Source organism: Lycorma delicatula, chromosome 2 (genome assembly GCF_047948215.1).
Source record: "Lycorma delicatula isolate Av1 chromosome 2, ASM4794821v1, whole genome shotgun sequence".
NCBI lineage: Eukaryota > Metazoa > Arthropoda > Insecta > Hemiptera > Fulgoridae > Lycorma > Lycorma delicatula.
Window position 1 is genome coordinate 190,584,235 of NC_134456.1, and position 26,428 is coordinate 190,610,662.

At 29.2% G+C, this 26,428-nt stretch overlaps 1 protein-coding gene across 2 annotated transcripts in view; it reads right to left on the reverse strand.

Annotated features, from left to right (window-relative positions):
* The window catches only part of alpha-Man-IIb (alpha-Mannosidase class II b), a 515,292-nt gene that overhangs the window by 44,253 nt on the left and 444,611 nt on the right, over window positions 1-26,428 (reverse strand). For both annotated transcript variants that reach the window (XM_075356905.1, XM_075356906.1), the window contains one exon: window positions 2,202-2,335. In XM_075356905.1, the coding sequence (XP_075213020.1) occupies window positions 2,202-2,335 (134 nt within the window). The remainder of the gene's footprint in view (window positions 1-2,201; window positions 2,336-26,428) is intronic.

Sequence of the window (26,428 nt, forward strand, 5' to 3'; positions counted from 1 at the left end):
CCTTTTCTCCGTGACATGAATCCTCCGTTAGACAGAGATCTGGATGCAGTTCATCGCACGTTGTTACCATGCGGTTGAAAACGCTTTTAAATGTAATCGCGAGCAGTCACCCCTCTACATCGCAAACGTTTTGATTTTGATTTGTTGTCTTTGTCATGTATCCTTAAAAAATGTCCACCTTTATTGTAAAAACTTCGAAATGTAAACAGAATCATGGGAAAAAATGACTGGATTTATAAAAAATATTTATAGTATTAATTACGTATCGGGTTTTTAAAAACAGATTAACACAGCAGATTATTTCAAATGATACGTTAGCTGAATTTATTGTTTAAAAAAAAAATTATCTATTACATGACTTTTTACTGTGTAATCTCAGATTAAAAGTAGAAAAAACAAAAAACAGGCGTGCGTAATTTTTTCAGTAAAGCAATACGTGAGTGAGTAAATTGAAAAAACACAATGTGTCAGCACTATTTCTTCCTCTTCAAAAATTGTATAACTTATCATCACATAATAATTATTGAAATACATTAATTTAGAAAATAATTTCTTAAAAAACACTTATTTTCTGAATAACCTTATTTTGTGCTAATTTTTTTTTTAACCTTCGGGTCCACTGTCAGGAGATATTACTTAGAGGATGAGATAAATGATTTGCAGCGTGTGTGAAAATGTCATGCCTGACGGGGATTCGAACCCGGAACTTCTGGATGAAAGGCCGAGACGCTACTCGCGCCACGGAGGCCGGCAATTTTGTCTTAAGCATAAATGAAAAAGATTAAGAAAAAATGTTTATTGATTTTTAAATATATAATTTCTAAAGTAAATTTCTTAAGTATCAATATTTAAGCTAGAAAAAAATTGTACTACAAATATTTATTCTGCGAGAAATACACCAGACGTTTACAGAGAACTGAACTCATGGCTAGCATTATTAGAAAATTCCTTTCCAAAATCGACGAAAGCAACAAGTAAATGATGTACTTAACCTCTACGATGTTAGTAAACTATTTTCAATTATAACTCATTATTTTATTATTTATTGTCTTTATATAAATAAATTTATAAAAGCATTGTTATGTTCACAAAAGTAGACGGTTAAGAATAGTAATAAACGTAATCAAGTGTATTCTAATTAAATATAGATGTAATGAAGGCAAACATTTAAACTCATAAAATAAAAAAAACAAACAAAGCGAGTAGTTTAAATCTCTGTTCCTCTTTTTAAACAAAACTAACTAAAATTTACCTAGAAAATTAATTATTATAATTCTATAATTTAACAAAAGTTCTAATTTTTACTGTCTTCTACTATTTCATATTAACGTTGGTTAACTAATTTTATTTAAAGTTTCATTTTCTAGATTAAGATTTTTACTTCACTTAAAAAAAGATTTAAACTCTCAATTTCAAACAGTTGAAATACGATTCAAGAAGATGTTTACGAACAATCATGCAATTCCTTTAGTCCTTCTAAAAGTATATTTCAAATGTGTTTAGAAGTTAATGAATTAAAAAAATCTATAAAAAAATAAATTAACTACTTATAAAATATTAATTAAACATCGATATTCAATATATATCATTAAACATTAAAGAACTGGAGAATTGCCGTGAAAAAATTATTTATTGAAGCAGCAAATAAGAACTAGTAGTCAACCCTTGTAATTATTAAATTATAAAAATATGCTACAAAAAAGGAAATATGCTACTAATTAAGTAGTACACACATTTTCTTTGAACTAAGTCAGACATTAAAAAAAAAATATTTCTTTAAAAACTTTTACCTTATATAAATAATGAAAAAAATAATATATGAATATTAATTAAATACAAGATATTTTTCTGTAAAGAGATGCGGCTATTTAATTTGTATTCGAAGACGTTAAAAGAATTAATTTATCAAATCAAAATAGGGTCCAGAATCTTCAGATAAGGATTTTGGAATCGATATTAAAATTCTTGCTTCGATTACCACGTAGATAATTAACCAGATAGTAAATTTTCATTTGAATAATTATAGAATAGTGGTGAGTTACTTTTTTGTTAGAAGCATCCGTATCAACCTAATAATTGCTTCATTAGCCAAATAAAAATACACGCAACGGAAATAATAAGTCACAATGCTCCCCGCTATAAATCGTAAGATTAATAGTTTAAAATTACATATTAAACTGACGGTAGTAAACTTCAGTTACCTTCGATAAGTTGATCCAGCATAGCGTATAAGTGAACTGTGGCTTCGTCAGTCATAACCCATCCACCGGTAGTAATTTCTAATCTACCTTCTTCTAATAATTTCTTTACCATTCTCCTTTTAGTTGGATGAGCACTGAAACACATATTATACAATACATTATAAATAATGATAAAATTTATAATTTAATGGATATAAATATAAGAAAGAACAAAAGAAACCAACTCGAACAGACTACAGCCACCTGTATGTCAGATTCTTTAGTATGTGCCATTGTAACGAGTGGGACAGATTTTCTATAGCAGCAAATTAATGTACCGTTTTTGTAGGAAACAACCACTGTATCTTTGCTCAAAAGTAAAAATAAATGCATACTATTATTATTATTGTTATTATTATAAATATGATTTTATTTATCAAAAAAGTCCCTTAATAATATATACCACTAATAATATATATAATCTTAATAATATATAGATCATATATTACGGTCTATATGTAAGATATGTTCACATCTTACGATATGAAATTTGTTACTTCATTTTGTTTGTATCAGAATTCTTTACGACTATGATCTAAATTAAACAATCTCAGGTACAAGTACCTGTACCCTGAATTTCTTTCCGTAAAAGTTAAGATATTTATGTAGCCAGTCACTGTGGTGAACAGGATGAAGGTATTATATTTAGGTCTAAACATAACCTGCATTGTTGTTGGTTTCCCATTTTTGGGTCAGAGAATGCAACTGAAAACCAATACGTTTCATACATTCCCACTAAGCTTGGCATGGTAGTTTATTATTCTTGGATATGGGTACATAATTTTCATGAGCTACTGTTTTCTATTAGAAACATCTTACAACGGGGTTAACCTGATGACACATAACATAATACATGCATATACCGTTATTATACTGGGTACCAAGACTACCCATATAGTATGCCAAGATCCTTCTTTTGGCATATTACTAATGGGACGCTTGTTTCCCGGTGGAATAACTTAAATGTCTTACACCGGTTTAGCCTGTATTAATATTTTATTCTGTGATTATTATTCTCGATTAGTTAGTTTACAGACACGGAACTGAGTGATTTATTTTCACCAATGCTGCATCTGTTTACATTTGCTGTAAAGTTTTCCTGGAACTTACTAAAGAACTAATTATTTTATTAAGGGAATATATGTGCTGCAGTCTTACCGACAGACGGTATTCTTTATAAAAGTGATCAGTATTTACTTTTACATTAGAATATTCACAAATTGAATATAAATAATACGTCATAGAAAATATGTTTAGATAATACTTATATAATTAAGATAAAAAAACCTTTTTAATAATTAATTACTAAATAAAAAAGTGTTTTTTTCCTCTCAAGTGATATTTACCCTGATAAGTACAGCTCTCTATGAAGTTGCAATTTCATGCCCGGGTTAAGTTATCAAATACAGGCAGAAATTATTTCTCAAAATAACTAAATACATTGTAGATGGTCACAATGCCAATTGCAGCAGATACAACGGTTGCAACGTTTGCTTACGATACTGCAATTCTTACTGTCCATGAAAATCCAGCTACTGGATTTCATTATATTCAAGATTATATCATTCTTCTCGAACCCTGGCTTACAAGTTGGAAAATAAAGATGAATGAAATAAGTCGAAGCACGTCACATTCACCTTTCGGAAGGAAATCTGCCGTATTGTTTCTATGTTTAATATTTAAATTTCAAGTTCTTAAGAATGTAAATATTTAGGTTTTCATCTTGACCGACGCCTTACTTGGGTAAAATATAACAATTCTAAGCGAATGCATTTAGACAAAAAGTTTAAAAAACATGTACTGGCAATAGGATAAATCTCGGCTCTCAATAGAAAATAAATTATTGATTTATAAATCCCTCTTGAAACCAATTATACTTATGGGCTTATTAGACTTATGGGCTTGAATTGTGGGGTACAGCAAGCAATTTCAATATTCAAATATTTGAACGTTATCAGACAAAAAAATTGCAGAAAATGTTAAACATACCTCGGTATATAAGCAATGACCTCATATATAATGATTTTAAATTACGAACCGTTAGGCAAGAAATCTCTCTGATCAGTCAACGATATCAAAATCGTTTGGATCGGCATCCAAATTATATGTCAGTCAATTTGTTGGATAATACTATCAGCAATTTTTTAAGATTAATGAGAAACGGTATTCTTGAGTTGATATTCTTTTTTTTTTTGTCTTCAGTCATTTGACTGGTTTGATGCAGCTCTCCAAGACTCCCTACCTAGTGCTATTCGTTTCATTTCAGTATACCCCCTACATCCTACATCCTTAACAATTTGTTTTACATATTCCAAACGTGGCCTGCCTACACAAATTTTTCCTTCTACCTGTCCTTCCAATATTAAAACGACTATTCCAGAATGCCTTAGTATGTGGCCTATAAGTTTGTCTCTTCTTTTAACTATATTTTTCCAAATGCTACTTTCTTCATCTATTTGCCGCAATACCTCTTCATTTGTCACTTTATCCACCCGTCTGATTTTTAACATTATCCTATAGCACCACATTTCAAAAGCTTCTAATCTTTTCTTCTCAGATACTCTGATTGTCCAAGTTTCACTTCCATATAAAGCGACACTTCAAACATATACTTTCAAAAATCTTTTCCTGACATCTTGAGTTGATATATTTATTTAATTAAGTGGTTTATAGACCGGCTTTACGAAGCCCTCTTCAATTTCATTTCTTTTCGTTGTTAACTTTTAAGTCACAAACAACTGGGTCTGTAGCTCCGTAATGTTTATTTCAAATTTACCTTATTCACTTATTGTTCAATTTTAATTCAGAACAGATTGTAACGTTATAAAAAAATAAAATAAAATAGAAAAATATAACCGATCATTATTAAATGAATACTGATTATATTAAAATAGCTGATAAATGGAATAACGTTGGCCAAAAATGTCCAAATTAGCCGAAGACATTTATAAAATGGTAGTTTGAAAGAGTAATAAGAAAGATTAATAGGGTTTAATATTTTATATTTTAAAACACTGTTAATGGCTTTCACATAAATATAAACTTGAGTTGGTTAAAACGTTTCTTTTAATTTTTTCTGTTTTTATATGTGATAAATTTCAATAAAATTAAGCTTATATATTAGAAGAAAAGTGGATGAGGAATAAAATACGAGCATTATTGATGTATTGGCACTGCTATTAAGCATAAATCATCAACAAATATACAACTCGACTAGCAAAAAATGGTTGATTTGTTTGATATCAAATTTTTGTGAAAGTATTATTTTTTTTATAATATTTCCGTTATAATTTTTAAAAAGTACACGCTAAAAATTACCTTTATAGAAACTAATTTTATTTTAATTGTTAAATTAAGTATAATTTATTTGAAACTTGATGTTACTAACGTCAAATGGATTTAACTGACAATTTTACTGACTATTCACTTTTAAATTTTGTAATCCATGACTTTATTTTTATACAGTCACAATCAATTAAATTAAAACAATTTCATAAATATTGTTAATAATGCAAAAAGTATTATGAAATTAAACAAATTGCTATTTCAGCTGACAATGAAAAACTGTTACATATTATTTTTTAGAAAATTGATTTTAATCGAGAAGTAAAACAAAGCGCAGAGTGTGATGGAATTTTAAAAATATATATTAATGAAACAAATTGTTTAAATTACATAAAGGAAACCAATTAAAATTCGTTTAATACTATGAATACAGATTTAACTAATATCCCGAAATATATACGTAAGTAAATGGATAAAAATATATACATATAAAAAAAAATTATATTAAATCCATAAATTGTTTTATAATATAATATAAAATAACCGCAGGGTTTGTACAAGAATCATACACGTTATTTTATATGTATACACATATACGCATTGGCGTAACAGTGTGGGTTTAGAAATGAAAATTTAAATATGCAAAATTATTTTATCTTATTTCTAACCCCATTTTTGCCAAGGTAAACTTGTATTTACATAATCGTAACCATCTCAATGAATTATGTAAGAGTGGAACTTTAATTTGTTTTAGGATGTAAATATGCACTAAATCTGTGGTTTCATAAAAAAATTATTTAAAAGTAACTTAACATGTACTTAGACCATCCTTCGTTTATAGTCATGTTTTAGTTATTTTTCATAACCATATTACGTTCTTTTTTTCCGTCGATTCTCCCTCCCCCCCACTCCTTGGAGCCGGTAAGAATAAGCTCAGCTGCAAGGGATACCATCGCCTCGAACTATCTTGGAAGGGCACAAGGCCCCGTTCAGGCAGCTGGGACTCGGTCTTCCTTGGTTGCCGTGCCTCAAATGAGGGGATCTCAAAGGGTTTCCCTCACCGGGACTCCTGTCTTAACGCCTTGCTTCTAATGAGGAACCCCAGAGGGCTCCCACCAGGACTATGGTCTTACTTTCCTCCCAACGGCACTGCAAGAGAGTCCCCACCCGATCATCAAAGATGAGACGCCGGAGCCTCCCACTCCAGTCGGATGAAGCTGTTCCTTGCAGATACCACAGCACAGCTTTGCACATATTCATATTCATGACGCTGGTGCAGGTGGTGCCACCTCACACCTTCGACCTCGGATTGTAAGTCCGTTTGATCTACGACAGACAGCGAGGTTCCTATTTACATTCCCTCCTCACGTGGGTGGTCATACCGCACGCAAAGTAATAACTTCTTTGGTCTGGTCCAAGACAAAACTTGACCCTTTCCCCTGTACTCCAACACCGAAAGCAAAGGTCTGATGCACATTGAGTCACACGGCAGACCACCCAATGCGGATGCGTGCGTCGGATAGTAGTTTCTCCGCAAGAAAAGGTGACACGACCAAAGTGTACACCAATGTTGACCCGTAGGCCGGCCGCATAGACAGAATTTCCGCGGACACTGATTCCCCAATGACTTTACGGAGTTCCTTCATGAACTCATCCCTCGTTGTAAATACGCCTAAGTCTTTGACAACAACATGAGTCCTTCTGCCACCCTTCCCAGTTAACGCCGAATTGGGGGCTTTGACCTTCTTCTTATAGACAAATTATAATTACAATTGATCGTCAAAAGGTAAAAATAATGTCGACGTTGTCCGTCATGTCAGTATGAAGCTCTCAATTGTGGAACAGGAACAATTTTCAGATACTACTTCAAATACTACTAATGTATCTGACAGTTATGCTTGTGAAAATTTAAAAAAAATTTATTTAGTAGTTTTGGAAATTTTCTAGCCGTAATTTTATACATAGGCTCCTCACGTATATAAGGAAGTTATATTTTAAGTGAATGGTATTCTCTTACTCCTCATACCTCACTCAAAATGTAAGGAAAATTTAATTTCACCCCCAATCCCACCGTGCAACTGAAAGTAATACTGAACTTTTCTTCGAAAAGTCGGAAAAAATCGGTAGATACGATGGTAAGTCAATTGTTATCCGCAATGTAGTTATAAATTTTATTGCAATACAAATAGGAAACTTACATGTACATCATTTGTCAACATAGTCCCTTTGCATTTCAACGCACTTGGTCCATCGTTGCACAAGCTTCCTGATACCCTCATAAAAGAAGGTTTTCGGTTGAGCTGTGAGCCAGGAATGCACCGCTTCTTTCACTGTTTAGTCCGAGGTAAATCGACGGCCCCTTAATGCCTCTTTGAGTAGAACAAACAAACGGTAGTCAGAAGGGGCAAGATCGGGACTATACGGAGGATCAGCCAGTACTTCAAAGTTGAGTTTCTGGAGCGTTTCAACAACTGGCATTGTCGTGCAACAACACAACACCTTTCGACAGCAGTCCACGGCGTTAGCTTCGAGTTGCAGGCTTCAGCTTGGCAGTAAGCATCTCACTGTAACGCGCACTGTTTATTGTCGTGCCCCTTTTCTCATAATGTTCCAGCACTGGGCCTTGCGAGTCCCAACAAACCGTAAGCATCAGTTTTCCTTCGGATGGTTGGTTCTTGAACGTTTTTTTGCACGGCGAATTTGGATGTTTCCATTCCATACTCTGCCGTTTACTCTCCGATTCGTAATGATGGATCCATGTTTCGTCACAAGTGATGATTCTGTCTAAGGTGTCCCGTTCGTTACCATAGCGATCCAAATGTTTTGGCAGATGTCCAAGCGCGTTTGTTTATGCATCTGTTTGAGTTGTTTTGGGACCCATCTTGCACAGACTTTATGAAACCCAAATCTGTTGTGGATGACTTCGTAGGCAGAACCGTGACTAATTTGCAGACGATTTGCCACTTCATTAATAGTTACTCGTCTGTCTAATCAAACCATGTCACGTGCACCCTCAATGTTTTCCTCATTTGCGGCGGTAAACGGTCGTCCAGCTCCTTCGTCGTAACACTTGTGCGACCATTTTTGAATTTTTCATTCCATTCGTAGACACTCCGTTGCGGAACACACTATTCCCGTACTGTACCGAAAGTCTTCGATGAATTTCGGCCCCTTATACACCTTCCGACCACAAAAAACGGATCACTGAACGTTGCTCTTCTTTGGTGCAAAGAGAATGCGAAGCAGCCATGATTAACGGCAGGGCAGCCATGATTAACGGCAGGGCAGCGATAATGGAACTAACCTAGCAGCATCAACCCTACACAGACATAACAACAGTTAAACCACGCATGCGTCAGCTACGCAACACGACAGTACTGCCAACATAAACAAAAATATAACTAAGTTGCGGATAATAATTGATTTACCCTCGTATATTAGATTGTAACAAAAGTTCATTGATTAAAAGCTAAATGTCTTAACAAAAATTAAATATACTTTAAGAAAAAAAAAATCAATAATTAGAATTTTCTTGTAAAATAAGCGTGAAATGTTTCCTTCGATAATAAAAACTAAGTTTTCAAGTTAATTTGTAACTCCATAATTTAGCATTTCAAAAACGGTTTTGTATTATAAATATATTGTAGTTTTAATGTATTTCCTGTAGAACATATGAGTTATTAACACATACCCTCGTACGCGCAAGCATATTCCCGCATACCCTAAGTAATTGCATAACTCTTAAATGAAATCTATTTCATATAAATACTTTTGTTTGTCTTAAATGTAACTCTGGAGTACTAAGAATATTCTAATTATAAATTATAATTTTTTGGTTAGAAAAGTATATTATATTGCTTCAACCTGAAAAGAGAAGTATTTTTAAATAATTAAGTCAACGTATACTAAAAAGGATTGATTCGTTAAGAGATGCAACAGAAGAAAAAGTTGCAGGAAAGTATAAAAGGAAGAAAAGGTAGTAGCGTGATGATATCAAGATCGAAGAGTCCTATGGGATCATGAGAAGAAGGCGGAGGACAGAATTGCTTGAAGGAGGGCAATCGCTTGAATTGTCAGGAGACATACGAATGATCATCACTCTAACAAACCAAGTTAATTTTTCACACACGTATTTAGACTTATTATAAAATAATATTAGATTTTATTACAAAATTTAGCGTTTTGTTATAAGACTATATCACACTTCACGATTATAAAAGTAATTTTTAATTTTTATTATAAAAATTACATAAATCAGAATATTACAGACGAAATAAGAAAAATATTTTTTCACCCAACGTTTAAATAAACACGAGAAAAGTGCAAAACGGATTAGTATTTAGAAGTTGTTAACTATATGTATAACTCGGATGAAAAAAAAAACAAATAATAAAGCAATATTTAAAATATTTTGCACAGTTTTTACTGATTCACAAGTTTATAGGATAATTAACGAACTTATACATATTGAGAAAAATTAACAATCAATTTACGATAATAATAATAATATTTAAAAATGTCAAATTTTAAATTAACGTGCATTAAAACGGAATTCTTATAAACTGATTAGGCAGTTAAATCGGTAAGGTTTGAATATCATAAAGATCAAACAGCTTTCGGTTTTTAAGAGATTTAATTATTTGAAATTCATTATTTTAATATATCTAAAAAGTAATTTTATATCACGTCTAAAATAATTTTACCACTGACTATCGGATAGCGTTAGTTACTGCTGACAAGGACAGGTTATAAATTCTGTTTTAGCTGAACGAATGGCAGTACTTTTAATCCAATCAAATCAGTGATAGAATTATCAAAGAAATAATTCAAATGACTTTACACAGTTATTTTTAATATATTTTAACTTATAAAAATCTCAGTCAATAATTAAAGTCATGAAAATAAAATTTTATTTTCTTAGATAATAAATGACAAGAAAAAGGGTATCATAAAAATGATACTTTTTAATATTTTTTGTACGGGGTAGAAATTACAATTTTCTTACATATAAAATATCTTAGTCTTCTTTATGGTTTTTGAATACCGTATTTGAAAAGACAATCTAGTGAATGTATTTAATTGAAAAAATTTTTCATTGCTGAACGCGCAGTATCTACCTCAATATTACTTCACTTCAGTTAAAATTGACCGACTAAATTTCACTGTTAGAGCTGAGTTTCACACTTTGACAAATTCTTTAAACTTTTTTAACGATATGATTGGGATATGTCGCACTTTTAGTGAGGGGATAGCCAATCAATTACCGATTAGTGTTTATTTATATCAGTTTCAAATATAAGTTTATATCAACCACACATCTCAGGAATGGTCGAACTGAGACTGTACAAGACTACACTTCATTTACACTCATACATATCATCCTCTGAAGTAATACCTGAACGTTAATTACCGGAGGCTAAACAGGAAAAAGAAAGAAAAAAGTTTCAAATATAAGTAGAATGATCTTAGCTCTTTTACTCGGAGCTCAAAGGAATAACTTTAAGATATATTTAAGAAGTTAGACAAGGCGTTTTCAAAGAAGAGCAGTCTTAAATGAATAATATATATATTATTCATTAATTTTTACTTAATTTAACTATGTGTATGAGGTTGTTTACAGAAAAATGTGTAGAATAATAATTTTGAATTCGATTCCAAGAATGACCGTAAAAGATATGCGAGATATCATGACTATGATTTTTGGGAATGGCTAAAGGCATCCAATGTTAAGCTTATACAGAAAATTGGGGATTGAAATGGTTTCGCTTGTAATATTCTATTGTAAATGCTAATTCCTTAGAAATTCTAAGGATATTTACAAGCGGCATCTTCATTTCTTACACGACCTGTAAGTGAACATCATTAGTTTCAGGAAAAGCAACTCTAGTTTCCTCCGTCATATGGAAGAGAGCAACAAATTTTTTCAGTGGAGAATCAGTTATATATATATATTAGTGTAATTTCTCTGACCGAGAGGGAAATTAATTTCTTAACATTCATAACGTTGTTTTTGTAAACTTTTGAATCAACTTTTATTTTTGATGCATAAAATATCAGTATATAAACTAGTTCAAATAATTGTAAATTATAATTTTTTATTAATAAGAGAAAAAATGGTTATATACAAGGTTATAGTTAACTTGTCGTTTATTCGTAATAAAAACGTTTTGAAATATAACTATAAATATAACGTACTGATGGTAAGAATTATTTTAATAAGTTGTTACTAAGTTATAAATTTTATGACTGTGCTTAAGTTTCTTTTCTAGTCACTTGATAGAAAAGAAGTTGTATAATAATAAGTTTAAATTAAAACTGAAGAACTGCCGTAAATATGTAGAAAAACTTAGTGAATACATAATTTTTAGCAGAATGAGATATTTTCCCAAATTTCAAATTTTCCATTTTGAGATAAAGCATAAACCCAAGAAAACCATTCAGCAATTCTTTTTCATTTTTTTTTTTTTTTTTTAAACAAATTGCAAAGCCATATTGCACATATGAGTTTTGAAATAGTTACAATGACTTATTTCACAAATATTTATATTTCTTTCTGAATGTAGTCGAGTCACTTCCTAGTGAACTAAAAGTGCCTAGTGCTGTAACTTCAGAATATTCAGAATATTAACTTCAGAATATAAGAGATTATTTTATATTTTATACGAAGCATACTTGTGTAAATGAAGTACACGGACAAAAACTGGAATTAGAAAAAAATATTTAATTACCAGAATGGATTTTGTATCACAGTAGTGAACGTTAACGATAGTGATTCTTGCGATGTGTTTAAATCTCCTCTTTAACTATTTTAAGAGATGATGCAATCGTGATAAATAGCAAATCTTACTTGAAATGAAAATGGAATCAGTCGAATAAAAAGCCAGTGTATTCGACCATTGCACAAGCATGGCAAATATCTGTTTTTATTAAGTTTTAAATTTAACAATTACATCTCACTTCTTTATAAAAAATTGACTTTTTCTATACTTTTTAATTTCCTCTCTTATATTTTTATATTTTTGAAGATGAATTTCTTTTATTATAAATGAATTTAAGCAGTTCGTTACCATTTGTAAACAAATTTAAGTTTTTCTGATTAAATGCTGAATAACGCTAACATATTTTGTATCTTTTCTATAGTTTTCATTTTTACCATTTTATCTTCTGTTTTTATACAAAAAAGAAAATTAAAAAAGCACGAAGGAAAGAATTTCTCATTGTCTTATTCCTTACCCTTCTTTTTTAGATTATTTTTTTATTTTTTCATTATTTTCGTTTCTTTTGCATATATTGTCAATTATTTATTAAAAATACATAATATAATAAAATACATACAAATTATGTTCATATATTTTAACAGTTAGAACTAATTATACAATATAAACGTTTTTAACCATTAAATAACACTAACGGCTTAGTTCAAAATTTATATTCAATTCATCGATCTCTTTATTCCACGCGAAGTCAGTTATTTTAATCGTGATTTGAATTAGTCATATTCGATAAACAACGCGTGTTAATACTTCTGTTGTTTATAATACAGTAAGTAGTATTCTGTTTTAATGTGCATTATTACATTAGTCTGTCTAATACTGTATTCTGTTTTACAACAGCAATATTAATCTATTATTGGTACTTTTATAAAATAACAATTTAATAATTAATAATTCCCGTTCTATTACTGTTTAATCTCATCGAATGGAGATTGCTTAAAAGTTTTAAGAGTAGATATAATAAAAAAAAAACTTTTTCATTTAGAGAATATTTCACTGATGAATAAAAACATCAATCTATTATTCTGTTAAGTCCGAGGATTATGGTCGTTCGTTTCTTATTAACAAAAGACAAAAAACAACTATTTATAAAAATTATGAAAAAGTTCCTGTTTTGAAGGCAAACGTAAATAAGTAAATTTCTTATTGTGATCGGTACTTAATAATAAATTATATAGACCAAAACAGGAATGAGAAGATATGCTACTTTAGCACTAAAATTTGTCTAATAAATTGTCTTAAGAATCACAAAATTGGAAAACTTAAATTTTATATCATATTAAACCTTGTTCTTTTCTGCATTATTATTGAAATTTGAAGAAAACCTTAGGTTTTGTTGTACACATTATTTTACAATAAATTATTATTTATAATCATATCCCGTGTTTCGCTGTTTTTGCGAATGTGTCAAGTTCAACATCCACATCTTCATTAATGCAGTATGTATAGTATTAAAATAAGTCATATTTAACGTTTTATCTTTATCTATTATTTAGATTTTGTTTTATTAATTGTTTGGATAATCAATCTAAATTAGGAGGCTACGTTTTTAAAAAGTTGTTTTTTCGGTTTTTTTTTAAAAACTAAGAAGAATCTCCGTTAAAACTGTCAGCAACCTTACTTTCTATAGAAGGATAACAATCTCTTCTCAGTGCTGCTCTGAGGCAAAACAGCTGTACAGACAAGTACCATGCTACCACTGTATTCCATGCTTACATAAAGCGGTTGTACCCTATCCTAAATAGATGACAGAGATCTCAGCCCGTCTTAATAAAATTTATTATATAAGTAGTGTCTAAATGAAGAAATCCTTAAAAAAAGGGAACGAACTTTAAAATTAAAGGTGATTTAGCTACCCATTAAATTCATCCGAGTTTTTTGAGCTGCAACAAAACCCTCTTTGAGATATGAGCACAATACTGTAGCGAAACTCATACAATTCAAAATAGGCGCTTGGTAAAATTATTTCCTTGTCAATTTTCATTATATATAAATAAAATTCTAGATTTTTCATAAGATTTTTAAGGCAAACAATCACTTCTACATAAGATTTGAAGTATTTTTAATAAAGGAATCTCTCTTTGGTCATGTTAACTTCATTGTAACCTATTTAGAGTACAGACAGAACTCGTAAATCTTCGGATTCTTAAGAATTGCAAACTTTCTACAAATACACTTCACATCAACGAAAAGTGTTCCATTCATTAACAAGTATTTCATCTAATTTTACTTAACCATGATATTCTGTGCTATTCTATTTGTTATGTGATATGAAATATGTAAAAATGATTTAAGATTAATAATAAATAATGCAATGATATCGGATTACATCATGAGTCCTTAGTAATATAAATTTAATGAATTTTAAAGAATGAATGAATATTCTGAATGTATTACATTATTAAATAATTGCTTACAAATTATTGTATAAGATTAGCATATATATATATATATATATATATATTTGTGTGTGTGTGTGTAAACCACATAATCATAAATAAATATTGTTCTCTAATCAGCACTTATAATTTTTAATGTTTGATTTGCATCAAAGAATAAAAAGCAATTTTTGATTCCATAAATATAAAAAGAAATCAATCCAATAAAGTAGCGCAGACAAAATACGTTTCATTTAATGAAAAACCCGTTACACCTGTATAAAAAGACATTAGTTAAAAAATTTGATGAAAGAAGGGCAGGTAAAAAGAAACATGAAACTAAAGCATAAATAATCGGAAAAATGAAAAACTGATTGAAATAGGAATAATAAAAATAAGTCGGTCGCGCGAGGGAATAAGAAAGTGCTACTCTAGAAGTGTGAAATAGATAAACGATAACTTTGCAGACAGTGCTCATTTCCTGCTAATGAATTGGAAATAATCAAGTTGCCGTCTATTTCCATGAGCATTACTCATCGTTAATGTATTGAGTGATTAATAGAGTAATGGTGCTAAGATGATTTATTGCTAATTTATGGTGGGGGAAGCGAAGTAAACCATTCTGGTCAGGACAGCTTGAGCTCTTTCAATCCTTTCATTAATTTACACCAATTTTAGGCTTCCTGTGGATATACATAGCTACTTTACCTCACACACCTTATTCATTTTACAATAAACTACAACGTAAGAATATCACAACAAGCAATTTTTCTAGTCTGCTTGTTCAAAGGTAATGTACTTTTATGGATTTAATGTTAGCTGATATTGACTCTTAATCTTTTGTTTTAATGTGTACTAAAATATCAACCAAATAATTAATCATAAGGAAAATGATTTAAAATATATTATTTTTTAGTTTATTAAATTAATAACTTGACCTATCAGATAAATCAGCAATAGAAAAATTAATATAGAGAGAACAGCTTTTGATAGTGTTAAAATAGAAATATGGATCATCGAGAAATTTCTACGATAATCTCAGTTTAAAAGTATATATTCTTCCGATATTTTATATTAGTTAAACAACAATATTTAAAAGCTATGAAATAATCCATTCTGTAAAATCCATTTTGAAGTATCTTTATGGATAGGTTCGTAATTATCTGCAAATGCTCATTTAGAATTTTTTTATGGTTCAGTATGACTAAATTGTGTTAAAATACCGAACAGATAAAATGGTAGAAATTAAAGTTAACTAAACATTATCGCTTCATCTATTATAAGTTAAAATTCTAAATAATTCGTATAGACATCAAACAACAAATTTACTAAGATCGGTTTTACTCTTTATCATTTGTTGGGCATGAAATATGTAATAATTATCATACATACTTTACACTCAAAATTGTTTTATTATAAAGCCGTAGTAAGATTGTAAAAATGATATGTAAAATTGTACTTCCCCATACATCTACATAGACTTTAAACTTTATACAATCCGCATTTCTAAAGTTTTTAACGTTTTTTCAAATTAAATTTTCCATTCAGATTGGCTGGCACATGAATTATTTTGAGATTTTTTAAAATAATGTAATGCACAAAAAATGGTAAATGGAATCGCATTTTTTTGAAAAGAATATTGTTTTCTATAAACTTTTTAAATAATTCTAAACTGAAATTATAATAGTTAATGAATGATTTCGATAATTTATTTTTTTGTAAAAATTTTAAAAATATTACATAAACATACACACTAAAATTTAAATATTGGAAAAGTTCGTAGTATCTGCACGCATTTACTTAAATTATTATTGCTTTTTTTATTACATATTTTAAAATTGATTTGAATTTATTATTTTTTAACAGTGATGTACTAACGTGTATAATTTATTAGGAGTTTATTTCAGTTATTAAATTTATTTATAATATACCTATTGTATTGATATGAACCATAAAACAATACGAATGGTAAAAAATGAGGCATCCAAAATTAAAATGGATTCTGAGTAAAGTATGCACTAATATCAACAGAAATAATTCAAGGATAAACTATTTATTAAATTATCTTCAGAAAGTTCATTTTTATTTTATAAGGCCTGGGAAATATAAAAGTAATTATTTCGTAATGATATCAAAACAAGTATAACTTTACTATTGTTAAAACTCCTTCCATTTATTATATAAGCTATATGTCTGACCTTATAATGAGATAAACGTGTTAATATAGGTAAGCTTGCCTTTTGTCGTACTTGTAATTCTTTTCTATATAATGACATTCCTTTTTTTAAATATGCGTTTATAGAATACTTTGTGGTATTCATATAATTTAATTTTGAAAAATAAAATAGAAATGTATCATCTGATTGGTTGTGGTGCCTAGTTTAATATAAACTTTACAGACATTTAAAGTCGCAGGATTTGCCATAAACTGTATTAAAAACATATTTTTAAATTATGAAATAATTTAATTTAAAAAACTTTATTAAATAATTAATTTAAATAATTTAATTAGCCCCGTGGGCTAAATAAATAGTTCTAGTGGCTAACTCGTCGCCGCAAATCCAGTTGTTAAATAAATGATTTTCGAAATCGAAGGTTCTGAGGTTCAAATTCTACTAAACGTTAGTTGCTTTTATGTGACTTTGAATACTGGACTGTGGGTACTGGTGTACTTTGGTGGTTGGGGTTCATTTAATCACATGTTTCAGGAATGATCGGCCTGAGTCTATAAGTCTGTAACAAGACTATACACCTCATTTACATGTTGTTCATATCATTGTTACCTTATTGGGCCGTGGGAGGTTACTTATTGTTTACTAGTTGGAACAGATTGCAACGTACACACTACGAAAAAGAATTTTAAAATTAATTCTGTTTTAGTTGAAAATACTTATTTATTTTCTAGCTTTTAATTAATTTTATGAGTTGTACTAGAGAACAAAAAATAATGCACTAAAGTAATGATAAATTAAATTATCGATTTTCAATATTTAAGCAGGAATCGAATCTTTTACTAATATAATAGTGTTTAATATTTCTTACATTAAGGAAATTTTTTAAATTGAACAATCCCCATTATCTTGGCATCCTTATTTCTTAGAAAATATTTAAAAATTTTGATTAGGCGCTTAACTATATTAAAAAAAATTATTTTTTATTTTTTTTGTAATCCAATTTTAGAAAGATTTCTTTAGATGAATAAAAGGTATTGAAAGTAATATTTAGCAACATGAAGACTGGAAATTTTTATGAAAATGCTTGGAAACGATTATAATTTAAGCCCGTGTAGGTTTTCCTCATTTAGCATTTAGTCCCGTCACTTATATATTTCAGTTTTAGTTCAAAGTGTTTAACATTTTTTGCTGATATTGTGAAAGAAAAGCAAAAAACTGTTAAAAAAATTGAAATATCCGAAGAAGTTCAATCCGAACTTCAATTAAGAGCTTATCAGATCAGCGAAGTTAAGTAACATTGGGCGTATTTTGTTTTCTTACATACTGTTGAAATTTACATTGGGCTAATGATCAAATAAGTAAATTCTATTTAAAATATATTTAAAAAATCGTCTAGAATTATTAGAAGATTCTGTTTTGAGGAAAAAAATTTTTGATTTGTGTCATTGAAAAATTACTTTCTTCAAAATAATCTAACCGAAATACGTAAAGTAAAACCCATTAGCCAATGAAGTATAATGGATCTAGGCCTATCATTAAATTAATAAGAATTCCAAAAAATAATAAATCTTTATTTTTTTTTTAAGTATTAAAACAGTATTTATAATTAAAAATACCTAAGGATGTTTTTCGTACAAGACAATTTAATGAAATATGCTGCAAGTTATCAGTAGATTATTATAATGGATAGCTCAAGGGCAGTAAAGAAAGTATTCATAAATCTCTCTGTAGGAGCTAACCCGGTCATTTTAGGAAGAAATAATTTTAAATAGTCCAGGCAGATAATATGAACGGAAGAAAGAAAATATATTTGGCCTATCAGCCTCAGCAATTCAAGTAACGAGATAGAGTTAAACAAATTAGCCAAGTAGAATACGAATTTATTATTTTTCTTTATCTAAAGCAATAACTACTATTAGAACAGTACACTGAAAAATTAATGAAATAATTATTTTTATAATTTATTTACTTGGTAATAAAACTTAATCGGTAATAATTCTTGCTTTAAATCTATATATCAGAATATTTCTTTACAATAATATACATTGTTATTTGACGCCGATAATATTTTGCTATAATATTGGTATATATGTACCGTTACTATAACGTTTCATAGCTTATCTGTAGGTGAAACATTTTATTAGGAATAATTTAACTGATATTTTAATATTCATGTCTTGCCTGAATTTACGTTTAGAGACTCCTAAACTGTAGAAGTAACGAAGTACAAATAGCAACTAAATTACTGTCTACCGATTCTAGTAGCAGCTAACAAAGGCACCTTACCGGTTTCAGAGTGGTCTAGACTTTAGTGAAACAAATTATTAATTAAGCTTACATGAAAGGAAACTAAATAGTTTTGAACTAACAGTCATTGGTTCTTTAACTTAACTGGTGGAAAAAACTTTGATAAAAATGTTTTCAGAAAAAGACTATCACTGTCTACCAGTACATACATGTATTTACGCACACTCGTACACAAAGTTCTTCTCCTTCTTTTAAAGTTTAAACATCGTGTCATATGTACTTACACTGTTTAATAGTGTTTGAAAATACTATTAACAAATATATACTCCTATTTATACATGATTGTAAAACCAACCTTTTTTTTAATATTATTTCCTAATCTAATTTCACATTTATACTCATCACTGATACCTCCTCTCATGCCTGAGAGCTGGTGACGCGATTCATATCACAAACGAATAATTTAAAAAAAAAAAGTGAAGTGATGCAGTTTCTTTGTCATTTCTCAGTCCGTTAAACCAATCAAATATCATATATACTGCTTTCTTATTGGCTATTTTAATTAATATTCCCTCAAAACGTTTTTAGGAATAGAGTGATGGAAGTCGGTTGGGGCTCATTTGATAGGACTTGACGTGGGGAGTGTTTTAAGAACATACGAATCTATATCTTAATTAGTAGCTAAGATATCTTGATATCAATGCCGTTGAGGTAATGGTATGTGTATGAAAATAGTTATGATTCCTTAAAACTTCTCTCATAATTGTGCGAGCGTAGTCAGTACATGGTGGTTACCTGAGCATCCTGGTGGGGTTTTGAGTGTTTTAAGATTCCAACGAATCTATTATTATTATTAGTTACTGAGTAATTGCAGAAAAACTGAATCTGTTTACCAAATTATTTTAATACATAGATTAACAAGTGATTACATTACAATAACACGTAAGATAATGATTAAATAATCATTAATTAATTCTATCCATTAATTAATTGCTTCTATTATTTATAACAGGAAACTAGCTCATTAAAAACTATCCGAAAACAGAATAATCTAATGACTGTTACTCCTCCGGACCTAGAACTTGACCTGCAGTAACAGCAGCCAATCTATAATACCCCTACCCTTTCTTTACCTAAAAAATAATGTTCAATAATTGTAAATTTTCCCCGTTTCCGACTATACTAACAAGATAATTAATAGAAAAAAAAACCATTTTCGGTTTTTTTTAATTTCAGTTTTTTTAGGGGTGCGACGAGGTACGGCGCGGAGGCTCAATCAACACAGCCACTCTTACTGTAGTGTGACGAGACTAGCTTCACCTGCCTCTGGTTACTTGACTAAAAAACATAAAATAAAAGTAATTAAAAAATTTAAAAAAATGAGAAACGAAGTACGCTCAGCCCCTAGTCGTGTTTATCGGGTAACGCTAAGACCCGGGCAAAATACATTTTTACCCTTACGAAGGTCGGGTAACCAGTTATAACTAATATTTTTAAGATGGAGGCTGACTGTTTTGAAACCCACATTCATTCTCACTCAAAGTTTCGGTCCTGTACAGAACAAACTGTTGCTCTGAAGAAATTACAATATACTGTTATGTTTTATAAATTGAACAGGTTTTTAAGTTTTATTTATAATTATTTTTTCGCAAGCATGAATTTTATTAACACAGCGGGTTGCAAGGAGAACAGCCCTCTGGCTATACGGAAAGAGCGAGCGAAGCGATCCCTGACCGCCACGAAACGCAAGTAACTATATAAGGCAGGCGAAGCTACGACGGGAGGATGCTAGTATATTTATAACCTAATAATTTTAATAATCTAATTATTTTTCAGTAGTGTCGTCTAGCCACATTACTACCCTTGAATCTAATCTTTAAATTCAAGGCTTTCACTGACAATACAAAGATCTAACAAGCTTCATTCACAGATTGCTGACGCCTCAGAGTCCCGAATCAGGATGAATTATATATCTGTATACTGATATTCCAAATGAGTTAATCAATCGTTGACCCAATAATACTAATCATATAAATTTGTGCATTAGTGAGTAGACAAGATTGTCCGTTTGTGATTTTTAATACTACTTGTGAAAATAAGAATTTTTTTCTTTCTTAACGATCGATACGCAGCTTGTATCTAAATTAAATAAGTGATTATTTTGTTTTATATATCATAACATGAAACGTGAAATTAAATTAGGAAATAATTTTGGAAAAAAATGTTTGCTCACAATCTTGAATAAATAGAGTACATATTTGTTAATCGTATAGTGTTTTTTGTCCAAAATATATATTGTTTTTAATACCAAACGACTAAAATATTATATGGTTATCGCACAAATAATATACAAAGGTCTGCCCAGTCAAGCCTAAAAATTAAAACTGTTTACTCAAACACAAAAACCGGTTTAAAATATCGTGTGCAAGCATTTACTTTATATTGAATTATTTCCTAAGCTGTAAGGCAGTTTGTAAATACTGTATGCAATTATTTTTCGTGTATGTATGCAATCATTTTTCAAGTAAAATCTAACTAATGTTATTTACTTTTACGTATATGGTAGATTTTATATGAAATAATGTTCACACAATACGTTAATTTTAATTGTTTTACTTCAGTGTTAATGCCATAATTCAAATACAATTTAAAAATAAAAAAAATATTAGTCTACATGAAATACAAATAAAGTGTACTTTTTTTTGTTGCAATATGATATAAATTTTTATCTGCTTTCAACAGAGGCTCTTAATGAAATTTACAATCGTTCCAAGAATAATACATTTAAGCTTTCTGCTACATTGGAAGTTATAATATTCCTCGACTATATATATTACCCTCACTTCGCTGAATATAGGGCTGAACAAATTGTAAAATGAAGTTACAGCCTTTATTTTTTTATTCTTTATTCCTTTCTCCATACACTGGAATGGGGTACATGAATAGTATTTCTGAGGGGAAAATATTTTGCTGATTTTTGTATGTAAAAAAAAACACACACACAAGCATATTGTGTATCTCAGGCGTAAACGAAAAAATAATAAAAAATATCTTCTTCAACATTAAATTTATGACAGTTAAAAATAGAGAAAAATAAATTCATTTTTCTGTTAGAAGAACTGCTTACATCATTTGTAAATTTTTAAAAATGTTGAATAAGAAATTAAATTAAATTCTTTGGATTATATTCAATAATTCCAATAGTTTCAATAGTTTCCGTATTGAAACCATGAAAATGTTAAAGGTATAACTGTTATTTAAGAAATATAACTTGTTTTAAAAACCAAACAGTTGAAACTGCAACACTGTTTATTAGACTTCAAAACATTTAATGAAATTACATAGAAAAACATATTAAACATAATAATACATTTATAATTCCATATGTTAAAGGAAATAGAAATAATATAATTCTGAAAAGGTATAAGAACTCTGAAATAGGAGAATCTATACACGACGTCATTAAAATTATTGAATGAAAAATGTTTTATTTGACTTTTTAATTTGCTAATTACACGCACACATTATGGTGTAATTTTAGTTACCAAATTTTTTTTTTTATGAACACTTTTTTAAAAGTCAGAATATATTTAAAAGGTAATTATTCATTATATTAAAACTGATTTAAGGATAAAATGCTTTTTATGTCAAAAATAAAAATGTGCTTCACCTTCAGTGATATTAGCCAAATCACCTGCGTGTTATTATGGTTGAAATGTTAAAAATAAAACTCTGAAATATTAGGATCTACACGTAACTTAAAAATAAAAAATAAAAACTCTTTATTGAAATCTTTACCTTAAAAATGGTTGGAGAATTAAATATTTTTTCAACGTTATAAACCGAAATACGAACAAATCTTTTAATTTATGTATTTATATATATATATTTAGAGAAAGATATATATATATTAAATTGATTAAAACATTTGAACGAAACTAAAAGCTCAGAAAAGTTGATGCCTAATCAACTTTAGATTTGCAAAACTTTCATTACCCCATAAGTTGTCATTAATCGTAAAAAAACATCTTTTGTTACTCTCTTTTTTACAAATATTAGGATATTTAAGGTAGCGCGTTAACTAATTATAAAAAAACGTACCACGTATCTTAAAATTTATACAAACCATTCAGCAATTATAATATAATGTGACAAGTTTTTTTTAAAATGAATTTACACGTTACAAATAATTCTAAAAATATTTTAACCGTAGAAAGAAAACGCTACAATTGATGGTTCTGACGGGAGTGGCGTGTTATATGTTAACTTTAATGATACATAAAAGTTTGGAAATATCCCAGTTTTCATGAAAAAATGATAAATTCTGTCGCCAGTAAACTACGTTTCGATGAAAGATACAACTAAAAACGAATGCATTCTGTAATGTAATCGTTGAATACATTTGCTGTTTTATTTTTTGTTGTTACTATTAGTTAGAAATTACATTGACAGTCTTATGGATGTATTTTTGTTCTTTCTGCCGCACGGCAATGAATTTCAGTAATGTATTTGGTCACAAGACGAGATCTATTTATAAATAGTCTAAGTGGCGTAACGTTACATGGAAGAAAGATGAGTTTCGTTATTGCCAGTGTACTAAATACGATAGGGGTGGCTGGGACACAGGTATAACTGTACATTCGATGAAGTCTCTTTTCCTTTATAGATAGTTAATCTAGGTAGATAACGGGTTGAAGAAATATGACCTAATAATTAGTCGCTAACTTGCAGCGTAGCCATTTGGAAAATTATGGAATAAGTTAACTTATACGTTTAAAGCGAACTAGGTAAATATGACAAATTTTTTAATATAGTCGTTTTTATCACTAATTATCATTGTATCAATTAAATACTGACCACCGAAATTTTTATAAGATGTTAATTAGTCAAAAACAAGTTAATCTACGCGCTGATAATATAGAACCATAAATTTAACTAGTAACTAACAATTACTGAACGACTATGAGCCACGGTAGTGCAATAAATATTTAAAAACCTGTGTAATTGGTATAAAGAAGTAGAACGAAAATAAAAATCTATCAGATTTATCAGTTTCATCATATCAAATATAATCTAACAAAAAGTTTGCATCATTTGTGGTGCTATTATTATTGGTGGAGTGACCTGGTCATGTCCAGCCTCAATAAATATTTAAACTTTTTCGGATGACAGCACATCATAGTATGAATAATTTAGAAGCAAAAATAGGGAAAATGTAAAGAGTTAGAAATCCTTGACTTTTCTGAACTTCTGGGAATGTTTTCCGATACGGGTTTTTATTTCTAGTTAATGTCTTAGAAAGTATATACCCGAGTATAATTTAAATTATAGGAAAGATTGGATATAAAAAATTATAAATATTTTGCAATTTTAGAAATCTTTCAGTTTTGGTCTCTGCTAAATCTTTTAAAAATTGTTCCTTTTTTAAATTTCGTATATATTCTACAATATTAAAATCCCGTATAACATACGAGTATAATAAGCAATATATCATTAATTTCTCAAAAATGGTTACCGCTGATATATTTAATAAATTATTAAAAAATTTAAAAACGGACTTGGAATTAAAATTTAAAACTCCACCTTTTTTTTGTCACATGATGGAAAACGTTGATTTTATTCAAAAGTGCAAACTTTTCAGTCTACCACCATCCGAATCATGCTTAATCTGTTAAACCTTTAGGATCAGTAATTACAGCAGTATGCTTACCTAGAAACATTTCCTGTTTCTCTTACATTTTTATGTTATTATTTATTTTCTTTTTAATTACCAATCATTAGCTATTTTGGGGTAGTGAAGATAAATTTGTAGATATATCAACTAGGGTCCTTTCATCCGGAGGACCCGGGTTTGAATCCCGGTAAGCATGACATTTTTACACGCTACGAAAATTGTCATTCATCTCATTCTCTGAAGTAATACTTAACGGTGGTGCCGGAGGTTAAAAAAAAGATATATCAACTAACACAATAGTTTTCATCCTAACATTTGATATAAATTTTTGGAAATTTCCTATGAATTTTCTAAATATTAATATTATGAATAACGATATCCTAATCCTATTTTTAATGCAGTGAGAAGTAATGTTTATGACAAAATGATGCGATTTAATATAAAAGTTACTTTAACAACAGTTCTGCTGACCAAATTCGGAATTTAATTGAAAATTGAATTGTGCAGATAAGTCTAATATTGATTAAAACACCTAATTTGATAGGTAATAATTGTATTTTTAATGCAATATACTCGTACTTTAATAATTTATATTTTAAATTGTATATATATATATATATATATATATATATATTTTGTTTCTTTCTAAATATATATATAATAAAGGGTAACATTTTCATAAACTGTATCTATACAAATCATATACAATCTTACAATAGTTAAATAAAAAAATAAATTAAGACTGCTCTAAATAAAATGGAGCAGTAAACACATTCTCTGTGTATTTTCACTTTTTTTTTCTAATTGCATACTCTAATGAATTTATGTTTAACTTTACTAATTTGTATTTACGAGATAAATTTTAGGACTGCAATAGTTAATATTTTATAAATTACAGTTCCATTTTTCATAGCTACAATTAAGAAAGTTTTAATAGTAGATTAATGGTTAAAAATAACCATAACTATCGTTATAAGTATCCTACAGAAATACGAGTAAATATAGATTAGTTTTTAAACGAATTTAAGGAATGTTAAACTATGATTTCGACCAACGTAAATATACAGGTATATTTTTTAATGTATTTTTAAGCGTTACTCTTCATCAAATGGAAGAGTTTTGATAGTTTTTATTTAAGGGAAGTTCCTCGATGGCAGTCCTGATGGATGTTATTTCCAGATGAATTGTGTGGAAGATTAAATAATCGAAAATTTACATTATTTACGATTTGAAGATATTTTGCTTTTTTTTGTTATCACCATAACTTAGAATTAGATATTTATAACGCAACGATATTTAGCCTCATATCATTGCAATTAGGATTTTCGTGCAAAAATAATTAGAAAATTTAGAGTAAAAAATAATATTAGTAATAAACAGATATTAATTATATTAATATATCCACATTCCAAAAAACTTTTCTTTTTTTTAACCTCCGGGTCCGCAGTCAAGCAATTCTTTCCGCAGAGGATGAGATGAGTGTTTTGTAGCGTGTGTGAAAAATGCCATGCCTGACCGGAATTCGAACCCAGGACCTCCGGATCTAGAAAACATTCCAGAAAACCTAACCTTAAGTTTGGTGTCTGTCGTTTCACTGTATTTCTTTTCTTATTTTTAACAAGTTGCACCTTTCTTATCGATCAGTTTCTTGAGTTTT